General features: G+C 49.2%; 1 protein-coding gene across 13 annotated transcripts in view; it reads left to right on the forward strand.

Annotated features, from left to right (window-relative positions):
* TSPAN4 (tetraspanin 4) overlaps positions 1-18,804 on the forward strand; it is a 448,984-nt gene that overhangs the window by 235,607 nt on the left and 194,573 nt on the right. For 11 of the 13 annotated variants that reach the window (XM_067295983.1, XM_067295981.1, XM_067295979.1 and 8 more), the window contains one exon: positions 11,802-11,881. In XM_067295983.1, the coding sequence (XP_067152084.1) occupies positions 11,819-11,881 (63 nt within the window). In that variant the 5' untranslated portion in view covers positions 11,802-11,818. Of the gene's footprint in view, positions 1-11,548; positions 11,882-18,804 lie in introns of those variants that run through there. The other 2 variants (XR_010884057.1, XM_067295977.1) reach the window with 1 other exon arrangement.

Genomic DNA, 18,804 nt, shown 5'->3' on the forward strand with positions numbered 1-18,804 from the left:
GTCCCCCCGGGTGCTTTCCACCCTTGCTGTTGCGGCAGGAAGCCCGTGGGGCTAGCTTGTCCGTGCCGCACGTTCACAACAGCTCGGGCTGTCATGGCGGTAGCACCGCCTGGTCCAGAGTTTCCCCCTTGAAAGATCCTTATTTAAAATCGTAGCCATCAAGCAGTCTCGTTAGCTGATTGTCAGAGCTTGTCAAGCCTCGTAATTAATTTTTGGACAGCATTCAGATGCCTCTTTAAGAGTATGTAATGCTACGTGTGGAACCGAATCTCTCTTCTGCCCTGTTTCTGCAAGAACTGACTCGCAGTTCTTGCTGGTTCAAGCAGAGCTGCCAACCTGATCCCTGTAGGTTTGGTGGAGGATTTCAGACTAGGACCTGGACCCTTAACCTGGGCCCACAGGAGAGTCTGCTGCTAGTATGGGGATTTATTCACAGTTGCTGGGGATGAGAAGCTGCCCTCAGTGAAGGGCTCTGGCTTGGAAATACAGAAGATGCTCCGGAAGGACCAGTCGTGTCCTGCTTCCTATCACTCTTGTCCGGCAAATCCTTCTTCAGCCGCTGCGGGGGACAGGGTGGGGAGAAACCTGTATGGGAGCGAGCCCGAAAGGGAAACCAGACCTCCCCTGTTAACAGGGAAGTCCGAGCTATACTCTGCTGCCCCTTCCCCTGCTGCCCTTTGCCTTAAATACCTGTGGGACTGGGAGGGTTTCAGTAGCGTGGATTTGAGACGGCTGTTACTTGCTACTTCCAACGTACAAACAAGTAGTTTGGGTGAGCAGCTCCTCCTCGCGCCCGAATGTCCGTGCGCTGCAAAGAGGAGCCTCTCCCCTGCGCTTCAGCGTGCGCCGAGAACCTGGCTCTGGCTTGGAGGTGGCAAGAAACCCCTGAGCTTCGCTGGTCTTGCAAAACCTGAAAAGTGTCTCTATGTACAGGTATAAATATATATATATTTTTTTTTTCCTGGGAAAAATGCCAACATGCTGCTTCTAATTTTGAGGCATTGCCATCCTGGGTGCAGTCTATTGATTTTTTGGTTTGTTTTGTTTTTAAAGCTGTGTTATAGAAATTAACGTCAACATGGAAAGAGGTTTTTTTTGTTTAGAGTGTAATAACAAAAAATCATCTTTGAGGTCCCCTAATTGCACGAACACTATTGCCAGAGTGTTTTGCTCTTAAGCTCTGTGTGCCGCACTTGGGCTGCCCTGCTTCATCGCAGGGTTTCGTGTGGCTTCCTAGCGAAGGCAGACTAAAGCGCGGCTCTCGCTGGAGTTGCTCTCCTGGCAGAGCCCAGCGTGCTCAGAAACTAAGCTTAAATCACGGCAAAGTTGTGCGAGTCAGTTCCTCTGAGTTAAGTTCAAACTGGGGGGAAGTAGTCCTGCGAGGCTCCCGGGCTAGCGGCCACGGCCTTTGTGGCCTGCTGCGATCCCATTCGGATCGCGCTTCCCCGTCCCTCGCTCTGTGGGGCTTTCGGTGCCTCCAGCCCGCACGCGTCAGCTTTCCGGCCGTTCGCCCTTGCTGCTGCTCGGGAGCCCAGGGCGCCGCCACTGCCTGCTATCGTAGTCAATTATGTAGCAGAGAGCCTTGAAAATTTTGCAAACGCGGCTGCGAAACAGCACGCGGGCTCCGCGCACCCATCTGATAGGCAGCGGCCGCCCATCTTGCCGTCACCTCTTCGACAAGGCGGGCGACCGCTGCCCGCGGTGTGGCAGGAGCGGGGGGTGGCGGCCGGCGGCATCGCCCCGGCGCCCTGCCGGGGAAGGCAGCCGCGAGGGAGCCGGGCCAGGCTGAGCTCGCGCCCGCTGTCTTGTTGCGGGCACCCACTGGGACGCTAAGAAGAAGAGAGGTTGCTTCTGAGGCCAAGCCTGCCTGTGCTCGAGCTTCGGTAAGCAGCGGAGACCAGGCTGTCCCCAGGGCCGGGCAAAGGGGAGCCTCTTGCCTAACTCCTCTGATCTGCGGGTTTTGTTACGTGGATTTTGTGATTTGGAGCTTAGGATTAAAAAGACCAAAGAGCTTTTAAGTGTGGATTCGTTCAGCTGATGGTGCCGCCGCCACAGATGTGGAGCCTAGCAGCGTGCAGCAGACCCGTTATCATCTCATTAGCGCTGGAGTTGTCAGGCGGCAATCAACGAGCTGCTCTCACGCTAAAATAACGATGATAAATTCCCCTCGTCTGAGGCGGTCGTACATCAGCTTCCAGCTGCAGGCACCCCGGGTTGCGGGAGTGGTGGCTAGCTCCAGGCGGAGGATCGGATCTGCACCTCTGTCTCGCCAAGGCCAGCTTTGGCTGGCTTTCCTTCCTCGCCAAGCTTGCTCCTGGAGGAGCAGCTTGGGCCCGGCAAGGATTTTGCCGGCGTTCCCGGCACGGCTAATAGCTGCCATCGGATCGCCAGACGCAGCATCCGGCAGCGGCGTGAGCCCTGCTCTTGTGGGGCGGCACGTGGGAGTGGGGACACGGGCACCCTCGCTGGGCCGAGCCGGGGGGGGCGCGAGCCGCTAGTGCTCGTGTTTTCCCGGTTTCGGTTCTTTATCGTTCAGGTGGTGGTTTGGGTTTTGACTTGCCTGGAGGGGGGGTGTTCCTGCTGAGGTTCTTCCTGTGGTTATTTGGGGGCAAGCATGGGGCTGCAGGAGCAGGGAGGTGTCCCCCAGCTCGGTCTTCAAAACCCCCACCTGTGGTCTTCACATTTTTTAAGAAATAGTATCTAGCTTTTACCATAGTGAATCTCTTTGCACAGGCTATATTCAGCTGTAACTTCATAGTAATTCATACTGATCTCAAAAATGAGTGAATATTAACAAATAGAAATTAAGAGCACAGCTTACCCTTAAATACAGGTTTGGGTGACACTCATAAAAGCCTATAAAATATCCTAATTCAAGTTTAATAGGCTCATAATTATGCACCATTTTAGAGAAGTATTATTAGCAATACCATTGCTATGTGGAAACTTAATCTGGTCTTCAGATACCTGGAAACATGTAAAATAAATAAAGTTTCTAAGGTGTCCTCTTTCCGCATCAAATAAGAAATCCTGTCTGCAAACAGGAGAGCGTTGGCGCTGCAGAAGAAGGAAATCGGGAGGCCTGGCTCTTCTTTCTCTGGTCCCTGCCATGCCTGAAAACCAGCAGGCAGTATATATAATAAAACACTCCCAGTCATCCTTCAGTTGGTTCTTAGCGATCTGATACAGAAAACATTTTATTTTTTTTTAAACATAAATCTGCTTCATAGAAATCCTCACAAATACGGCGCAGTAAACAAGCTGCCTAGAGGCCAGGCAGCAGCAGGGGAAGTTGACCTGGCATTTTTTAGCAGTTTCATGTATGCGACGGCTTAGATTTAGGAGGATTAAATTTTGCAGGGTTCCTGAGCCGAGGGCTTCTTACAGGTTAGGAAAGTCTCAAAGCCTAGGCAAACCAATAGGAAACACTGAGCACAAAAACGCAGGTGAAATTTAGGCTCAAATTTGTCCAAAGCCAGGATTTCAGACGATGCACAGAACAGGAGACCAGCTTTAAAAGTCTGGACAGGTACCTTGCAGTGCCTCAGACTCAGAGCATCTAAATTCAGACCCTAAATATCTTTCATCCTTTTTTATTAAAACGCCAAGGGCACATGCTTAGTTCTCTTCAAACCAAGTCCCATGATTAAAGGTAAATACTCTGAAGTGCCTTAATAAATAGGGGATGCTTCTAGCATTTGTTTTAGACAGCTTATCTTTGATAACTGACTTCACGTGTGTTTTGCAAAAAGGGCATCACATCTGTGCTGCCTTAAGCTACGCGTGCCCCTTCTTCCTGTGGGACATACCCTTCCTGAGGGAAATGAGATTATTTACAGGTTTTGACAGTGAGATATAAAAAAAGTCAGACTGTGGTGATATGAGCTAGTACCTACAGATGTATGGTTTTCAGTGCAGGCGGTACTATTTCTTGCAACACAGATTTTTTTATTCCAAGTATTATCACTATTATACTCGCTAATCTGTCTTCCATGAGCGTAAATCTGAGGCTGTTGTTTTAAATCATTTACCTGTATGTGTTACCTGTTCAAAAATATATTTGAAAGTATGTCTGCTGATAGCACTCCTGAAGTTATACCCGAGTGTTCGGTGTTATGAACGCTCAGAGTGGCAAAGCGGAAAGCCGGAGCTTGTGCTCCTACCAATACCAAGAATTTTTTTGATAGCAGAAGTTCCTGTCTCTTTTGCTTGAATGGTTACAGAGTTTTCTGTGATAAGAGATCGACTGCTGTTTTACTGTTAGGATGGGGGATGATATAAGCCCTTTACAACATCAAGAAAGAGGGATAATAGCTGATAACATAATATATAAATATGGCCAGTTGCATTTTCCTTGCACAGGTCCACTCCATTTTACTATTAATATTTAGTCGTCACCTTGTGTTTTTGTTTATTATTCCTTTTCAAATACTATTTTAATTTGCTGCATACTTTTTTAATATTTCAGGTTTAATTTTAAGCTCTCTCCAGTACAACTTGCATTAGAAGAAAGCCAGTTGTCTTCTTCAGCTGACATGATAGGACTTCCACATCAAAAAAAAAAAGATGTCTTTTTGCTTGTCCTAAGAAGTTGTTATCTTTCAAATGGCAGGGGGGAACCCAAGATGAAAAGGAAACTATAGTTCCCTTGGGGATTTTATTTTCAGTCCTTTTTTGGAAACAGAAGTTTGTTTATCTTCAGCTTAGGAGAAATTGGGGTCTTTTGGCTATGAAGGGAGCTCGTCTTGCAGACCCAGCAGTGCCCGTGCTGGAGATCACTGCTGCTGCCTGCCCTCAGGTCTCGCTGGGCTTGCTCAGGCCTGTGGACCGAGCTGCTGGCAGGAGAGCGCCTTACCCCGTTGCAGCTGAAAAAGGACCTGCTCCTCAAACCACCTGAACTAACCTTGCTTGTTTTGGCTGAAGGCGCCTCCCGTGCAGCTCTGTTAGCAGAGCTGAGAAGCACCAGCCGCAAACGGGGGGTCCGGGTGTAATCCCTTCTGGTAGGGCAGCTCTGTACAGAGTCTAGCTCAATCTGCAGCTTTTAAAACACTGAGTTGCTCTTGCCTACATACAATCCCACTCAGAAAAGCCTTTAAGTATGTTCTTATTATTTAAGTACATGAACAGTCTCAGAGCAGTGAAAATTGTGCTTGAGTACCTTGCTGAAACAGGCCCTCCGTGCTCTGCTTCTCAAAAGTGCTGAGCGCTCAGGTGCCAGTGAGGTCAGTGAATGGTGCTGGGCATTCGTTGCTTTGGAAATGTAGCTGAAATATGGTTATAGGAACTTCGCTTCATGCTCTTAGGCTTGAAAAACCTTAGCCCTGTTTTTAAGGGTGCAAGACAAAACCAGAATCCGTTCTGGACTCCCTGTTCCGGTTCTGGACCATGAAGATTTACAAAAGCAGACACTAATTAGGGAGTGCTAACGCTTGAATTTTTATAAGTCATTGTTTTGTTTTGTTTGCTTCTGCTGTAAAATACCTGTTTTCACAAACACTCAGAACTGTGGATAGTTTAAAGATTTCTTTGTCTGACTGATTGCTTTGTGCTTGACAGAAGGATCATGTGTACAGGGTGTATGTTTGAAGCAGTATTTCTTTGAACATCAGCTGATCTCTCAGGTTAGAGAATGCAACCTGATTTTGAGAAAACTAGCACATAAATTGCCTTCGTGCTGCTAAGACCTGCTGACACCGCAAAGATAGGTCTTGACAAAGATTTTCTTTGGACCACAACTCATCTTGTACAGGGTGTCAGACATGTTCTTCTTTTCTGTTCCTTCACTCTTTATTACTGGGGACGTTGGCAGAGGAACAAGGTTTCTGCTTCTCAAGAGTTCAGTGATTGGCTCTGCTTATCCCTCATCTGAAGCAAAAATCTTCTCTGTCCAGGGCATAAAAAGAAACAGAAATTGTTGGGGAAACAGGGGATCTCCTTACTTGCAGCTTCCACTATCAGACAAAAAACATCAGTAGCAAGGAACAGGATGACAAAACGCAATTGGGCCCAATCCAAAATAATTTTTTACAAGAGTTTTTTGATGAGTCTGACTTGGAGCCAGCTCTTCTGCAGCCATGTGTATTCTCATTACTGTTTGAACATGCAGATGCTCAAATATGAGTGAGCAAATGCCTTCAGTCTGAGGAGCGTACTTAGCCCTACCAGTGTGTTTGAAAGCACAGGCAGAAGTGAGGAAAACTTCATGCAGGTGAGAGCACGTAAAAAGCAGTGAGGTTTCTGCACAAGTAACTTGTGCATGGGCTTAAATAAAGAGTATTGCAAATCATACCCCAAATATTTTCTCTATGTCTATGATTATGTTATTTCCATAGCAACTAATTATGCCATAAACCAAAGATCATGACTTCAGGTGGCATGTAAGCAGAAGGAGATGAGCTATTAAGGATTGAAGATGCTTTTTTTCATGCAAATTTCCTTATTTATAAAGGAAAAAGAAAGAAAATGAAAAAAAAACCCAAAGTCTGCTGTATAGGTGGAATTGCTTCTGACTGCAATATTTTTCAAAGTTCTGTTGGAGGCACGAGTAAATCTTTAACGCAGTTATGTGCATGGCTGTGAATACCAAAAGATCTTTAAGTTCAGATAGGTGCGGAAATCTCTAGAACATCTGGCTTTCTGCTTCTGCCTATGCAATCCATAGCTCAACCGCTTTCCAGTGAAGGTCATCAGATATTGAAATTGCTGGTGGAAGACCAGGGACCCTGGAAATAAAAGGGAGGAATAGTGTTTGAGCGGGACCTAAACAAACACTTGGGGGTCTTCTTCAGTAAGTGCTAAGTTGAGGTTTCATTGAAGCACACTCTGTTTTGGTTGACTGTTGTCATACAGACTCGTGTGTGTGTATATATATATATATATATATATATTTATAAAAGCTTCTTGAGAGATTCTCAGCTTACACTGTGGTCGTACTGGAGGCTCCAGAGCCTGAGTGGGAGAATACTGTAGTGGCTGCCCCGAGTAGGACCGACTGTCCCACTGTTTGAATTATCTTCTTATTTTTAGTGGGCTGCTTTGACATGTCTTGCTTTTTGATGGGGAATTAGGGGTTCAAGTCTGACTCATCTTTTGAAGAACTTAGACCTGTTTCTTGAAGCCTGCACATGCTTCACATGTGCATCAAGAGAATTTCCAGGAGAGAGCAAGGTGTAGGGAGCAAGCCTGTGACTGCTGCTTGTTTTGACTTTAACTATATTTTTAATGATTCAAGCTAAGAGTTACAGCCTTGAATTTTCTGCTGTCTTTATCTGGATTTTGAATCCTTTCTTTTCATCTGTGGCAAGTGAATGTTAGGCCCTTCACGCCAAGCTTGGCGGGGGCAGTCAGAAAGGGGGTTGGCACGCAGTGACCCTCAGTGACCAGATGTCTCTGTGGCTTGGCCCGTGGATGGAGTCTTGCTCTAAGAATACAGAGAGGAGACCATACAGCGCTCGGCCAGAGCGCGCCCGAAGTCCCCCGCTCGTGTTCAGACAAGGCTGTTTGCTGTCTGAGCAGAGATGCAGCCCTATGGCAGCATTGGTCCCCTGTGACAGCCACACACATGCTGACGGCTTGGAAATCGTATCCCCCCTTCCCTTTTGCTCTGCACTTTTAGTCATTTATATTCATGCAAAATGAATATACTGAAGCAGACAAATCAAAGACTCCGTCACCGGGTCTTTCTCCTAGCAGAAGCAGCCAGCCTGGCCCTGAACTTTGGTTCACCCTCAAGTCAAACAAGGTCATGTTTCTGGCAGTCTAAGTCTTTGGAAGAGGTATGTTTTTTTTTTACAAACCCTGCATTGCTGGTCCAAACATAACCAGACAGTAGCAGCAAAGGTATTATGTGTGCACTGGAGGGGAAAAGACCGAGAAAAAAGAAGGGATTGCTCTCCAGGTAGGTTGCTGAAGGAAGGGGCAGACAGTGCTGGACAATTTGCATTAATGTTCCCGTCTGGTGGTCTCTGCACGTACATGACATTAAAATGTTAACCATTTGGGATATATTAGTAAATGGATCACTCGTGGTTTATTAGAGTGCTAGTGTGTGGAGCAATGTTAATAGCCCATGCAAAGTTCCCACTCTTCTAGGAATATTTGATCTTAGGTATTTTGTTCACTGGAACTGTTAGGAAAGAGCGTGAGTTCTCTCGGACGTGCATGCTTGTGCGCACTGCCGCACCCCCCTCGCTGCAGAACAGGGGTAGCTAATACACTCTGCATTTATAGGGTAAATTTTAGCAAAAGTTTCTAGCAGGAATTTTTTTATTTTGTGGATCACTTCTTAACTGAGGTTAATGCAAAATGGGTTATTTCACTGGGAGGGTGGAATAGTTATGTAGGGTTTCAGAGACAATCTCAAGAAGCATTAGCAGAGCGGAGCCAGGGCAGTGATTAAAGGAGGTAACAACCGGTGAGGAGGCGAGTTGGTGGCTGTGTTTTGAGTGACCCGAAGGGGAGCGATGTGTTTTATGTGTGATCGGGAGGGTGAAATTATGGAGCAGAAAGAGAAAGCATTTTTCAAAATGGACTAAAGGCTTGATCCAAAGTGGTAACAAAAAGCCCATTGGTGTCAACTGACAGATAATTCAGGTCTTGAGGCATTGCACCCAGCAGTGCACGATGGAGGGTGAGCTTTGGAGGTGTAACAGGGAAAGAAGCAGTGGGGTCTGGAAAAACACCGTGCCCTGGAAGAGGAGACGCCAAAGGTGAACAGCAGCTGCAAGAGCAAAAGAGGAAGCTTTGAGCCGATGGGGTTTAAGAAGGTCAGGAGCGAGCTGTGGGGCCTGAGGCGGCTAACGGGAGGTGTCAGGCAGGCTGGGCCGCAGGCAGCAGGGAGGTGGGTCACGGCTGCAGAAGCTGGTTCCTGAGGCTACGGCACAGAGACGATAACTGAAGCCTTGTGAACGAATGAGCTTTCCTGAGAGAGGATATAAGGGATAACGTAGCTACGAATCTGGCTTTGAGGTCCAATCCTTTTGTGGTCTCTATCTATTGCCTGGACTTCTTCTGACATCGTTCCAGCGCCGTCCCTCCTTGGCCAGGGCCAGGGCTGGGGTTTGGGCTGGAGACTCTGGAGAGTCCTGTTCCCAGCCTGCCTTTCAAGGCAGCGTGAGCAGAGTAGTTACAATGCACGTGGTAGTGTGCCACCAAAATCAATATAAATTGAACCTCTGCTAGTGAGGCTGCCCAGTGATTTCTTTCTTGTGTGCAGGAATCAATCGGTGTTGGCCACAGGACAGGAACGTGCAGGTGCCATCGGGGAGGGGGAGAGCGGATGGGAAGCAGAGCTGAACTGAAATCACAGGGCTCCAGGTTGTGATTTTAGACTCGGCCATTAACAAAAGCTTATGCGTAAGCTGTAATCCACCTACCCCTTCTGTCATCCTTGTGGACCTAATGGCCCAGAGACACAGTTCTTCCAAGGTTTGTTTTTCTTGGTTTATGTAAGTATTACCTGATTCCTCCTCATTCCACATGCAGAGAGCAGTAACAGTGAACTGCGCTGGGCCTTCGGATGTGTGTGCTTTACAGTCAGGGCGCCAAACCGGCCTGTTAGGCTCCTGCAATACCACGAGCACCGTTGTTCAGTAACGATTATCTGACTGACACGATTTCAACGTAGTGTTTACAGAGTTGTATCCAGTTTTTCTTTGTACCATTTAATGTGTCATTCTGTGTATATGCATTTCTGCGTGCTGACAGGGGCCATACAGAATATATGGATCGCCTTTGGGCTCCTTTGCCAACAGGTCTGGCTGGTGTTCGGGCAGGGACTGGAGGCAGAGCTGGTTGGTACAGTAGGAAAAGTGAACAGTGAATTAGAAACTGGGACTAAGGACAGATCTGCTTGTTTGGGACTGTCTTAACATCCTAGGAAAGGAGTTGTCCTGTCTGGGGACAGAGTTGCACCTTCCAGGAAGGGGAGGGAGGAAGAGCAGGAGAAGCAGCTCCATCATGGCTCTCGTATCTCTGTTCTTAGAGACAGGGAAATTAAGAAATGGAAAAATGAGAACTCATCCCAAGTTGCTGAAACGGGTGGCACGGGAGTTGTTAGCCTTGTGTCCTGGGCTCAAAGCTTGCACCAGGTATGTCCAGTGTCCTTATGGTTTTGCAGAGGAAATGAAGGGAAATAATCAGTCTCTGGCTTTGCAGTTTATAAATTAACAAAATTAGAGTGGTTTGTGAGGGTGAACTGCTCAGGCTATGTGCAAAACCAGCTCATTTTACTTTTACTGATTTGTTTTTTAATTAATTGATGCCTATGTCTGTGTTGATTTGTGCTGAGACTGGCAAGATGCTTCATGCAAGAAACCTGTTTTTCATCTTGATTAATTCTCTACTGGAGCAAGCCTTTAAAAGCACCAGCCAGCCATCTCCTCGCTTAGCTCCGGGAGCCTGCAGTCAAAATGATAAGACAGATGCAGGCTGAGGGAAGGGATATCCTGTTTTCCAGGTGGGAAGGTGGCCCGTAGGGAGGCGAGGAGAGTTGTTCAGTGCCACGAGGCACGGAGGGCAGGGCTGGTGAACGAGGCTTGCTCTCCTGAGCCTTGGTCCTCCAGCTCCCACAAGTTGCACCATAGTTTTGCTTTCTGGAGAAGCGGTGCGTGGCGGCTTTCCACCTCGGTGCCGGCTGTGGGAGCAGCCGGGTTTTGGGGAGGTGATCCGTGGGTGCAGAGGCGGCTGCGTTCAGGGGAGCAGGGCGCCCACCCTGCAGCTCGCTGGGGGACGGTGCGGTGGCACCGCGACTCGGTATGCTGCGTGTGCCCGCAGGCCAGGGCAGCGGAGCGGGTTGTGCCCCCCCCCTCCCCCCCGGAGCCCCGCGAACCCCCCGACGCGTGTTGTTGCAGCGGTTTTTCCTGTTTCTTTGGGGAGCCGCTGCCCGCGAGCCGGGGGGGGGGGGCGGGCGAGGGCCGGGAGCGCGGCGCCGGCGGGGCGGCGCGAGTGGGCGGCTCGGCGGAGCGGCAGCGGCGCGGCGGGGGGGCTGCGCGGCTCGCTGAGCGGGGCGCGGGCATCGCCGGGCCGGGCGCGGCGGGGCGGGGCGGGGCGGGGAGGGGAGGAAGGGCGGCGGGAGCTGCCCGCCTGCCTGCCTGCCCGCTCGCCTGCCCGCCCGCCTGCCGGGTTGAGCCGCTGGGCGGCGGCGCTCGCCCCCCGGCGCGCGGCGCGCGGAGCCGGGCTTGCATGGCATTTGCGAGCCGAGCGAGAGCGCGCTCCCGTTCCCCCCCCCCCGGCTTTGGGTACAGTATACCTCTCTGTCTGCTTGTCTTCTCCGGTAGCGGGGGGGCCGGGGGGCATGGTCGCTCGTGCGGAAGCCCCTCGCGTTGGGAAGCACGCTGCCGCCTAACTCCTGGCTGAGCAGGCTCCAGTTCGGCAACTTTGCCGCCCGCCGGCGCGCCTCGCTCCTCGGCAGCATGGCAGACAGCGGAGCGGCCGGTGCACGGCGCTAGGGGACTCGCGGCCGCGAGGAGGAAGGAAGCCGAAGACCTTGTGCCCTCCGCCCCGACGCTCGACCGTCGCCGCAGCCGCAGCGGGGCCGCCGGCCGGCACCATGCGCAGGTCCAGCACCGACGAGTCCACGTACCACCGGAGCCCCTCGCTGGACAGCAAGGATTACAGTTTCCCCCATGGCGCCTTCCGCCGCTACAGCAGCATGTACGGCGGCCAGTTTGGGGCTGCCAGCAACTCTTTTTTCGGATTCCACACCAACCCGGGCCCTAAGGCCACCAAGGCTAAGTACACGTCCCCCAAGGGAAACAAGTACGTTGTCTTTTACCTGGATCTCTCGTTTATTTTTCTCCTAGAGCTGAAGAGGTGCAGCATGGCTCACAACTGCCTGCAGTGTATCAAGTACCTAATGTTTGTCTTCAACCTTCTCTTCTGGGTGAGTACACGTGTGAAATGGTGAGCTGGCTGCATTGGCCTCTGCTTGCTTGCTAAGATGGAAGGTGAACTTGCTGCTGCTTTTAAACTTACATCTCGGGAACTGGGGCAAGGTGGGGTTTAGGCCACACTTAATTTGTGTGGACGAGCTGTCGGGGGTGTTTCCTTCGTCCTCTCATTGCCTGCTCTTCAGCACTGTTTCAAAACTAGGGTACAGGCAAAAGAGATTGTTTATAGAGGGCATTGCTGTTTCGGGGGGGGGGCACGCTCAGCATGTTGTAACGTTAAAGCCGGTATCGGGACTCTCTGGGTGATCCTTCTCTGTCCCAGTCGGTGTTGGTCCTGGTGGTGCCACTCGCTCCTGAAGACCTGGCGCTGAAGGGAAAGGCAGAGCAGAGGCTGCCTCACTTCTTCGGGGGCTGTTACTCTGTGTAAGAGCTTCTCAAGGCACTGCGAGGCATGCGCGTGTCAGCAGGACACCCGGACGGGCCGGGGGGGCGTGCGTCTCTACGTCACCGTTCTGATGAATGAGGCGGCCGGCGAAGCAGGGTGGTTGGGCGCCGCGCTGCCGTGAATGAGCGCGTGGGTTGTGGAAGGAGACGGAAGGAGCTCGGCGAGGGGAACAGGTTACAAATGCTGTTAGTCTCGTAAAAAGTGGAGTAGCGCAATTGCTAGAATAGGCAAGGAGGTGAATTCAAGTTCAAAGTAGCCCATCCAGACTCGTGTAGGAGGGTCTGTTGTTGGGTCTTTAGGAGGTGCCTTTAAACGCCGGGCTCTTCCAGAGTGACTTATTAGCATGCAGAGGGGAATAGGAGTGTTGTGAAGTGCCACCGCTTCTGCTCTGGCACTTAGGAAGAGGGGTGGGACTGCAATTAGATTTGAGCGTTTTCTTATTACCTATTCTCCGCGCTCTCACAAGTTGGCAGCGGCGCACGGAGGTCGTGAGGGCGAGGCTGAAGAGCCCTTCCCTAGCGTGCGCTCCTGTACAGCTGCTGGAAGCCAGGCGTGCTGCAGTGCTGGTGCACCAGGAAGCAGAAAGCGTGGGCAACTTCTGCTGCCCCGAGTCGAACTGAGGAGTCAGGAGGTGGCTAGCTAACGCAGGTCCCTGAGTCGGCGTGGTGCTGCCTAGAGCTATGAAATGCGAGGAGGGTGCCCTCTTCAAGCCCTAGATAAGCTGGTAGAAAGTGTCTTGGTAGGACTGTCTTCCAGCTCTGACTTGGGTTGCTTCTGGGTTCCTAAATATCCTCTAATATTAACCCCAGCTTATGCTAAAGCTTTTGGAAAAATATAGAGTCGCTAGCTTTATTGCCCTTTTAAGCCTTGTGCCCCTCCTGGCCGTCCCTGACGGAGATTATAGCACAGTCAGCGAGTTGAAGTACGTGCTACAGAAATCCAATAGGCTGCTGGCGTGAGCAGCTCCTTTCAGAGCTGTGCAGGTCTCTGCCACAAAGGGTATTCGCCACCTTCTCGTTCCTTTTGTAATACTCGTCTTCCACCAAGCAGACGCATGCACTAAGACCAGCGTACTACTGCAAGTAACGTGTGCATCTTTACAAAGGGAAAACTGCACACAACAGTATCTCTTCGGTGTGCTTTTCACTAGGAAAGCCTTAATCTTTTGAGAGAGAAGGAAGGGTTTTTGTCTTTCCCCTAAAACCATGAAAGCTGTTCTCAAATGCTTGGAGGGAGAGAAAAAGGAGGGGTCCCGTAAAGAGAGATAACCATATGCCAGCTGGGTTCTCAGTGAACTAAAGCCTGTGAGTAGGGGAAAATGGGTGGTGTCAAATACTGCAGCACGATTTCTGTTTTGTTTCCTTTTCGCATACTACCTGCACAGCAGGAATGACTGATGATGATCAGGTCCAAATGAGGTTTGCACAGCGTGTAGTTATAATACATGCAGTTCTTCAGCTTCTCCCACTGGAGAGAGCAACTGAAAAGAAATTATTTTGAAAAGTAGTGGTTTAAGCTGACCTGTCTTCAGGAAAAACAGAAAAAAATCCACTTCTAATGATCAGAAATCTGGTAATGATGATAGGATGCTGCTGCTGCTGTTTTGTTTTTAAAGTCATTGTCAGTTGTGTCATCTTCTACTTGCTGTGAAATGAAAGGAGAGGCGGCTCTGTAGGAAGACAGGATTTCTCTTTGAATACATACTCGCCAAAGTTTTGCTGTCTTACCCTGCTTTGCCCCCCACCCCTCACTAGGTAGCTGGTTAGTGACAGACCCTAGAAAGTAGGAAGAGAAACAGCGTCTTTCCATGCTTTGACCTCCAAGTAAAAACTGCAGAGTTTTTTTCCACGTATAAAGAGCAGTCATTGCACTAAATGAATTAAATGCCTGTTGTAGGTTGTTTCTGCTGTATATTCTGTTTCCATTTTCTTCTTCCTGTTCCTATTCATCGGCTCCAGCTGGTTTAGTGCATCTCCGCAGCCCGTTCCCCAGCACTGTCAGCCCGCTTTCCCACAGAGGGGTGGCGAAGTTGTGGCAGTCCTCAGCCCCTTGCAGCTCCAGGGGGATTGATGCTGCGGTGCTGAGAAAAAGACTCTTCATTATAAGTCGGGTGAATTTATGGGAAACAAAATCCCAGAGACCTTCATTTTAAATGTTCCTGGCAAGCTTTATTGGATTAGGTGCTGCACTCATGCTGTAAAATTTTAACAAGCTGTCATATAACCTGTGAAAATAGAGCAAATTTCTCCTCCCTTATCTCACTGCTGGAGAGAGCGCAGAGCCCTTTTGCAGGTGCCAGCGGCTGAGGTGCCCTGGCAGTGTTGCTACCGAATCCCTCCACTGGTGCAGCACACCAGGAGCCGCCAATGTGCAGCGAAAACCTGGCAGTCGTAGTCCCCTAGAATAGCTCTTTCCTCCCTGAAGAGTCCTGCTCAAATCGCTCCTGGTGCGTTTGCAGCCACCCCAGGGCATTAAGGCAGGGGGACGTGGACAGGGGGCGGCTGGAAGGCAGCGCAGCTGCTCCCGTGGGAATTGCCCTTCCGGCGTCGTTTCCTGGAGCCCAGCCAGCTGCAGGCAGCAAGCACTGTCTCCCTGCACTGGCCTGTCAGCTACCTAAATAACTTCTGTCACCTGACGCATAATATTTGCCTGACTTCATTTGTTTATATGGACTTCAATTTTCTTTTGTTTGAATTGCTGAAACTAAAGATCTCCTGATCCTAAAGATCTGCTGATTACAACGCAGAATATTTTTATTTCATAATGAAATATTTGTATTTCACTGTGAAATATCTGGAGAACAATATTTGCTTTCCACATTCTGTCCTCAGAATATCCAGTTTCTTTATGACAGTCAGTAAAACAAACTATTTGCTTTCTGTGCTTGTAATTCAAGACTCTGCTTACCTTCTCCTTTTTATTTAAAAAAAGGTAGGATATGTCCTAAGGGCTATATGAGTGCTATAGAAAGGAAAATGTCATCTCCGTAATCTCCCTTGGCTTTTGCCAGCATTCCTACTTCCTTTAACTTGTAACTCCCAAGCCACTAAGACTCGAAAAAGGAAACGCATGGAACTGCGCTTGTGTTTCCAGCAGCTCTTGCTTTCCTTAGAGAGTGCTATGCTAGGGAAGACTAGCTAGGTTACTGGAAATTTGCCCATCCAAGAGTTGAATACTGATGTTTGACCCTTGAGATAATAGTCTAGCCAACAGAAAAATACAGTAAAGTATACACAATTTGTAAAGCAATGTTATAGAAGACTGGCATATAGAGAGGAGACAGCAACAAAAAGAAAGGAGGCAGAGAAGTATCTCAGTGTATCTTGGCCTCTGAGCCGTAAGGTGCAAGGCCGGAATGGTTGGAAGCACAGAGCCAAGGAAGGGGCAGGTAGCGCTGCTGAATGTTATGCGCTAGTATCTGTTTAGAAAAAACCCAAGCACCTCTGCCTTACTTTACAAAAATGCAGGTGAACGCAAATTCCAGCTGGAAGCAAAGTTCAGAATATGTGATGCGTGCCTGGCCAATGCTGCAAATACCCAGGAGCTCATCTCTGCGGTTCTCCATGTGCTCCCTGCCCTCTGGCCTGTGCACCGCTTGCTTCGTGCTCTGATGCCTCCAGGAAGGCACAGGATGCTGAATTGCCCCCCGTGCTGCCAACGGTGGCACGGCGAGGCGGGCCGAGCAGTGACCTGCTGGTTCTTAAGCACAACTCCCTGTGAGCTTCCTTGTGCCCTTGCCACCAAATATTTTACTGAGAATATGATAGAGATGGTGGAAATTTACTGTTTAATCTGGTTCCAGGGACCAGCTGCACCTCTTGCAACCATTGATGGTTCATGGACCCCAGTTTGGGAAGCGCTGCACTAATCTGTGTGGCTGACCTGGTGTGCTCGGGACACTGCCAGCAGTCAATCGTTATTACTTGGGTGTAATTGGAAAGGAGGAGGGGAGTAATGAGACCTTCCAGGGATAATTTTCCTTCCTTGCTCTTCGACTTGAGTGTCACAGGTATGTTTTATTAAGAACTGCACCTATGGGTATAATATCTGGCAGGCTGTGAGAGTCTCGGTGTGCAGGGCAGTCTGTACTCTGAGGAGCCGGAAAAAGGAACAGCTTGATGTGAAAATGCACCGTGGGGTATTGGATGGTTGGTGAGCAGTTATTTGGCCAGAGGGTGGAGGTAGAGAGGTGTCTCTGCTTCTTTATACCTCATTGGGAAACTCTCTGACCTTATTAGCTTAGGAGGAGAGACATTAGCTGAGCACCTGCTTATTCCTAAAGCTGGGAAATTTTGGGAGAGAAGCAGCTGATTTTGTTGAATTGTCCTCCATCTACGTCCTCCATCCTTCACCGGTCAAGCGAATGAGATTGATGGCCAGCTAGAAGCTCCACAGCATGTTAGTGGCTGAGGACAGCAATCATTTCATAGTTGTACTTGGCTGCAGTTTTAAGTTGGTGGAAAAAAATTAGCAACAGATTGCTAACATGGCTGAGAAATTTCTTTTATTCTGGTTGCTGCAGCTCAGACCTCCTGGCTTTATCCACCCTCCTGCGGCACAAAATAGATTATTGCTGCTGGAACACTAAAATCGTAACCGAGAATATATGACATGCCCTGATTTAACCTGTCAGCTCCTCAAAAATAGGAAGGAGGTTGCAGAAAACCCTGGAAACTTCAGGCTAGGTTGGGGAAGCCGTACGCACGGCGGTGAGCTGTTTTAGAAGCAGGTCCATTGGTTCATCGTTGCATTTGTGCAAGTTCTCCTGCAGCCGGGCAGGGGCTGCAGCTGCTCCTGCGCTGAGCCGTCGGGCAGAGCTGCCGCGCGCCGCTCTGCGGGACGGGCAGGCACGCGTCTCTGGCTTGGCTGGCGCTTTGAGAAGACAGTCTGGTGAGAAATGAAACAGGCGGTCTGTTTTCATACGTAGAGCAGGTGGGTAGTTTATGACAACCAAAAACTTGATCAAACGGCAATATCGGTTTTACTCCTGTGCAATTAATGCAAGGGAGGTTTAGCCCAGGGCGTCATTTTCTCTACCAGCCTTGCTCTCTCTGCTTCTCCTTCGTATTTGCCTCCTCCAGAAGCTGCTCTGTCTCTGACTGACATCTTATCTCTGCCTCTGACTTTGTGAGGCCTCTCTGAAGATGTATTTTTAAGGAGCATTGCTTTTAAAGAGAGGAGAGTCATTTGATATGGGAATTACACACTTCAAAAAATGACATTTCCATGAGAAGTGGATCTGTTGAGACCGGATATCCAAGTGAGAGAGAGAGACGATTGTATTATCTGATGTCTGATTTATGTGGGCACCAATTAGAGCTTTTCCTATCGTGGTGCCATTCATACTGGTGCTTTCCTGTGTGGATTCTGAGGCCTAACAGGGGTTGGGATCACGCTGTAGCCTTGTCTCCCGGGGAAGGCATTGCTAAGGGCTACATTCACTACCTAAACGCGTATCTTCTGAAAACCTTTATGAAGTTAATGACTTTGAAAGGGTACGTGCCTGTCAAATCCGGCTGACATTGACAAATGGACTCGCTAGTTATTTGTGCGTTGCTCAGCCAACACAGTTCAATCTCATCATCTTCTTTTCCTCAGGAAACCAGGCAAGGAGGGCTTTTAGTAGAGGGGGGAAAAATTGCCTTTGAGTTGACTGTGGCTTAGGTACGGTCTTCAAATTGCTCTCTATGGGCCGGTTTCTGCTTCCGTTACTCGTGACAAAGAGGAGCTTTGTAGCTTTAGGTGGGTTTGCTGTTATGCTGATGTGCTCTTTAGTGTGAATATCAGCAGGGTTTGAACTTCTAACCTTACAGGATTTGCTATCAAGTGTAACCACCGTGTCTTATTCAGGCTCTCCGTTAGTACAGAGGACTGAGGAAAGCCGCCAATGGGTAAACCCACATAACATGGCATGTTGCATTTGCGGAGAAAGTGGCCCTCTTGAAGCAATGTGCAAGATGGCTACAAACATTATTCCCTCTTCTGGACAGTGACAGGCATTAAATCCGCTGCAGTCAATACTACAAACTATACAGAGGAAGGCAAAAGGCGAGTGAGATCATTTCCATCATTCTTCTTCCTCCTCCTCCTCCTCTGTATCTTCATTTGAAGATTTTTGAAAGCCAGCCAGTGCTTGGCTCTTACGCGTGATTGCTCCTTCTGGGAGCTATGATCTGTGTCAGAGTAACCAGTACATTTGCTGCCGTCTCATAGCTGACTCTGCTCGTGTATTATATCCTTTTTGCCCTCTTTGGGCCTTTCCCTTGAATGCGAATGTTTTGGCCGGGGGTTGTTTGCAACTCTGTACCCATAGACTATCTAGGAAACTAAAGCTGCAGTCTCTGTCTCCAGGCACTGCTGTTGTAAACATGATAAATACTGCTGCGCAATTTATTTGTATATTTATTTTGAACCCAACTTCTGGCTAAGATAGCAAATCAGTTAAGATACTATATGAGTAACATAAAGCAT

The sequence above is a fragment of the Apteryx mantelli genome, chromosome 4, assembly GCF_036417845.1.
Source record: "Apteryx mantelli isolate bAptMan1 chromosome 4, bAptMan1.hap1, whole genome shotgun sequence".
NCBI lineage: Eukaryota > Metazoa > Chordata > Aves > Apterygiformes > Apterygidae > Apteryx > Apteryx mantelli.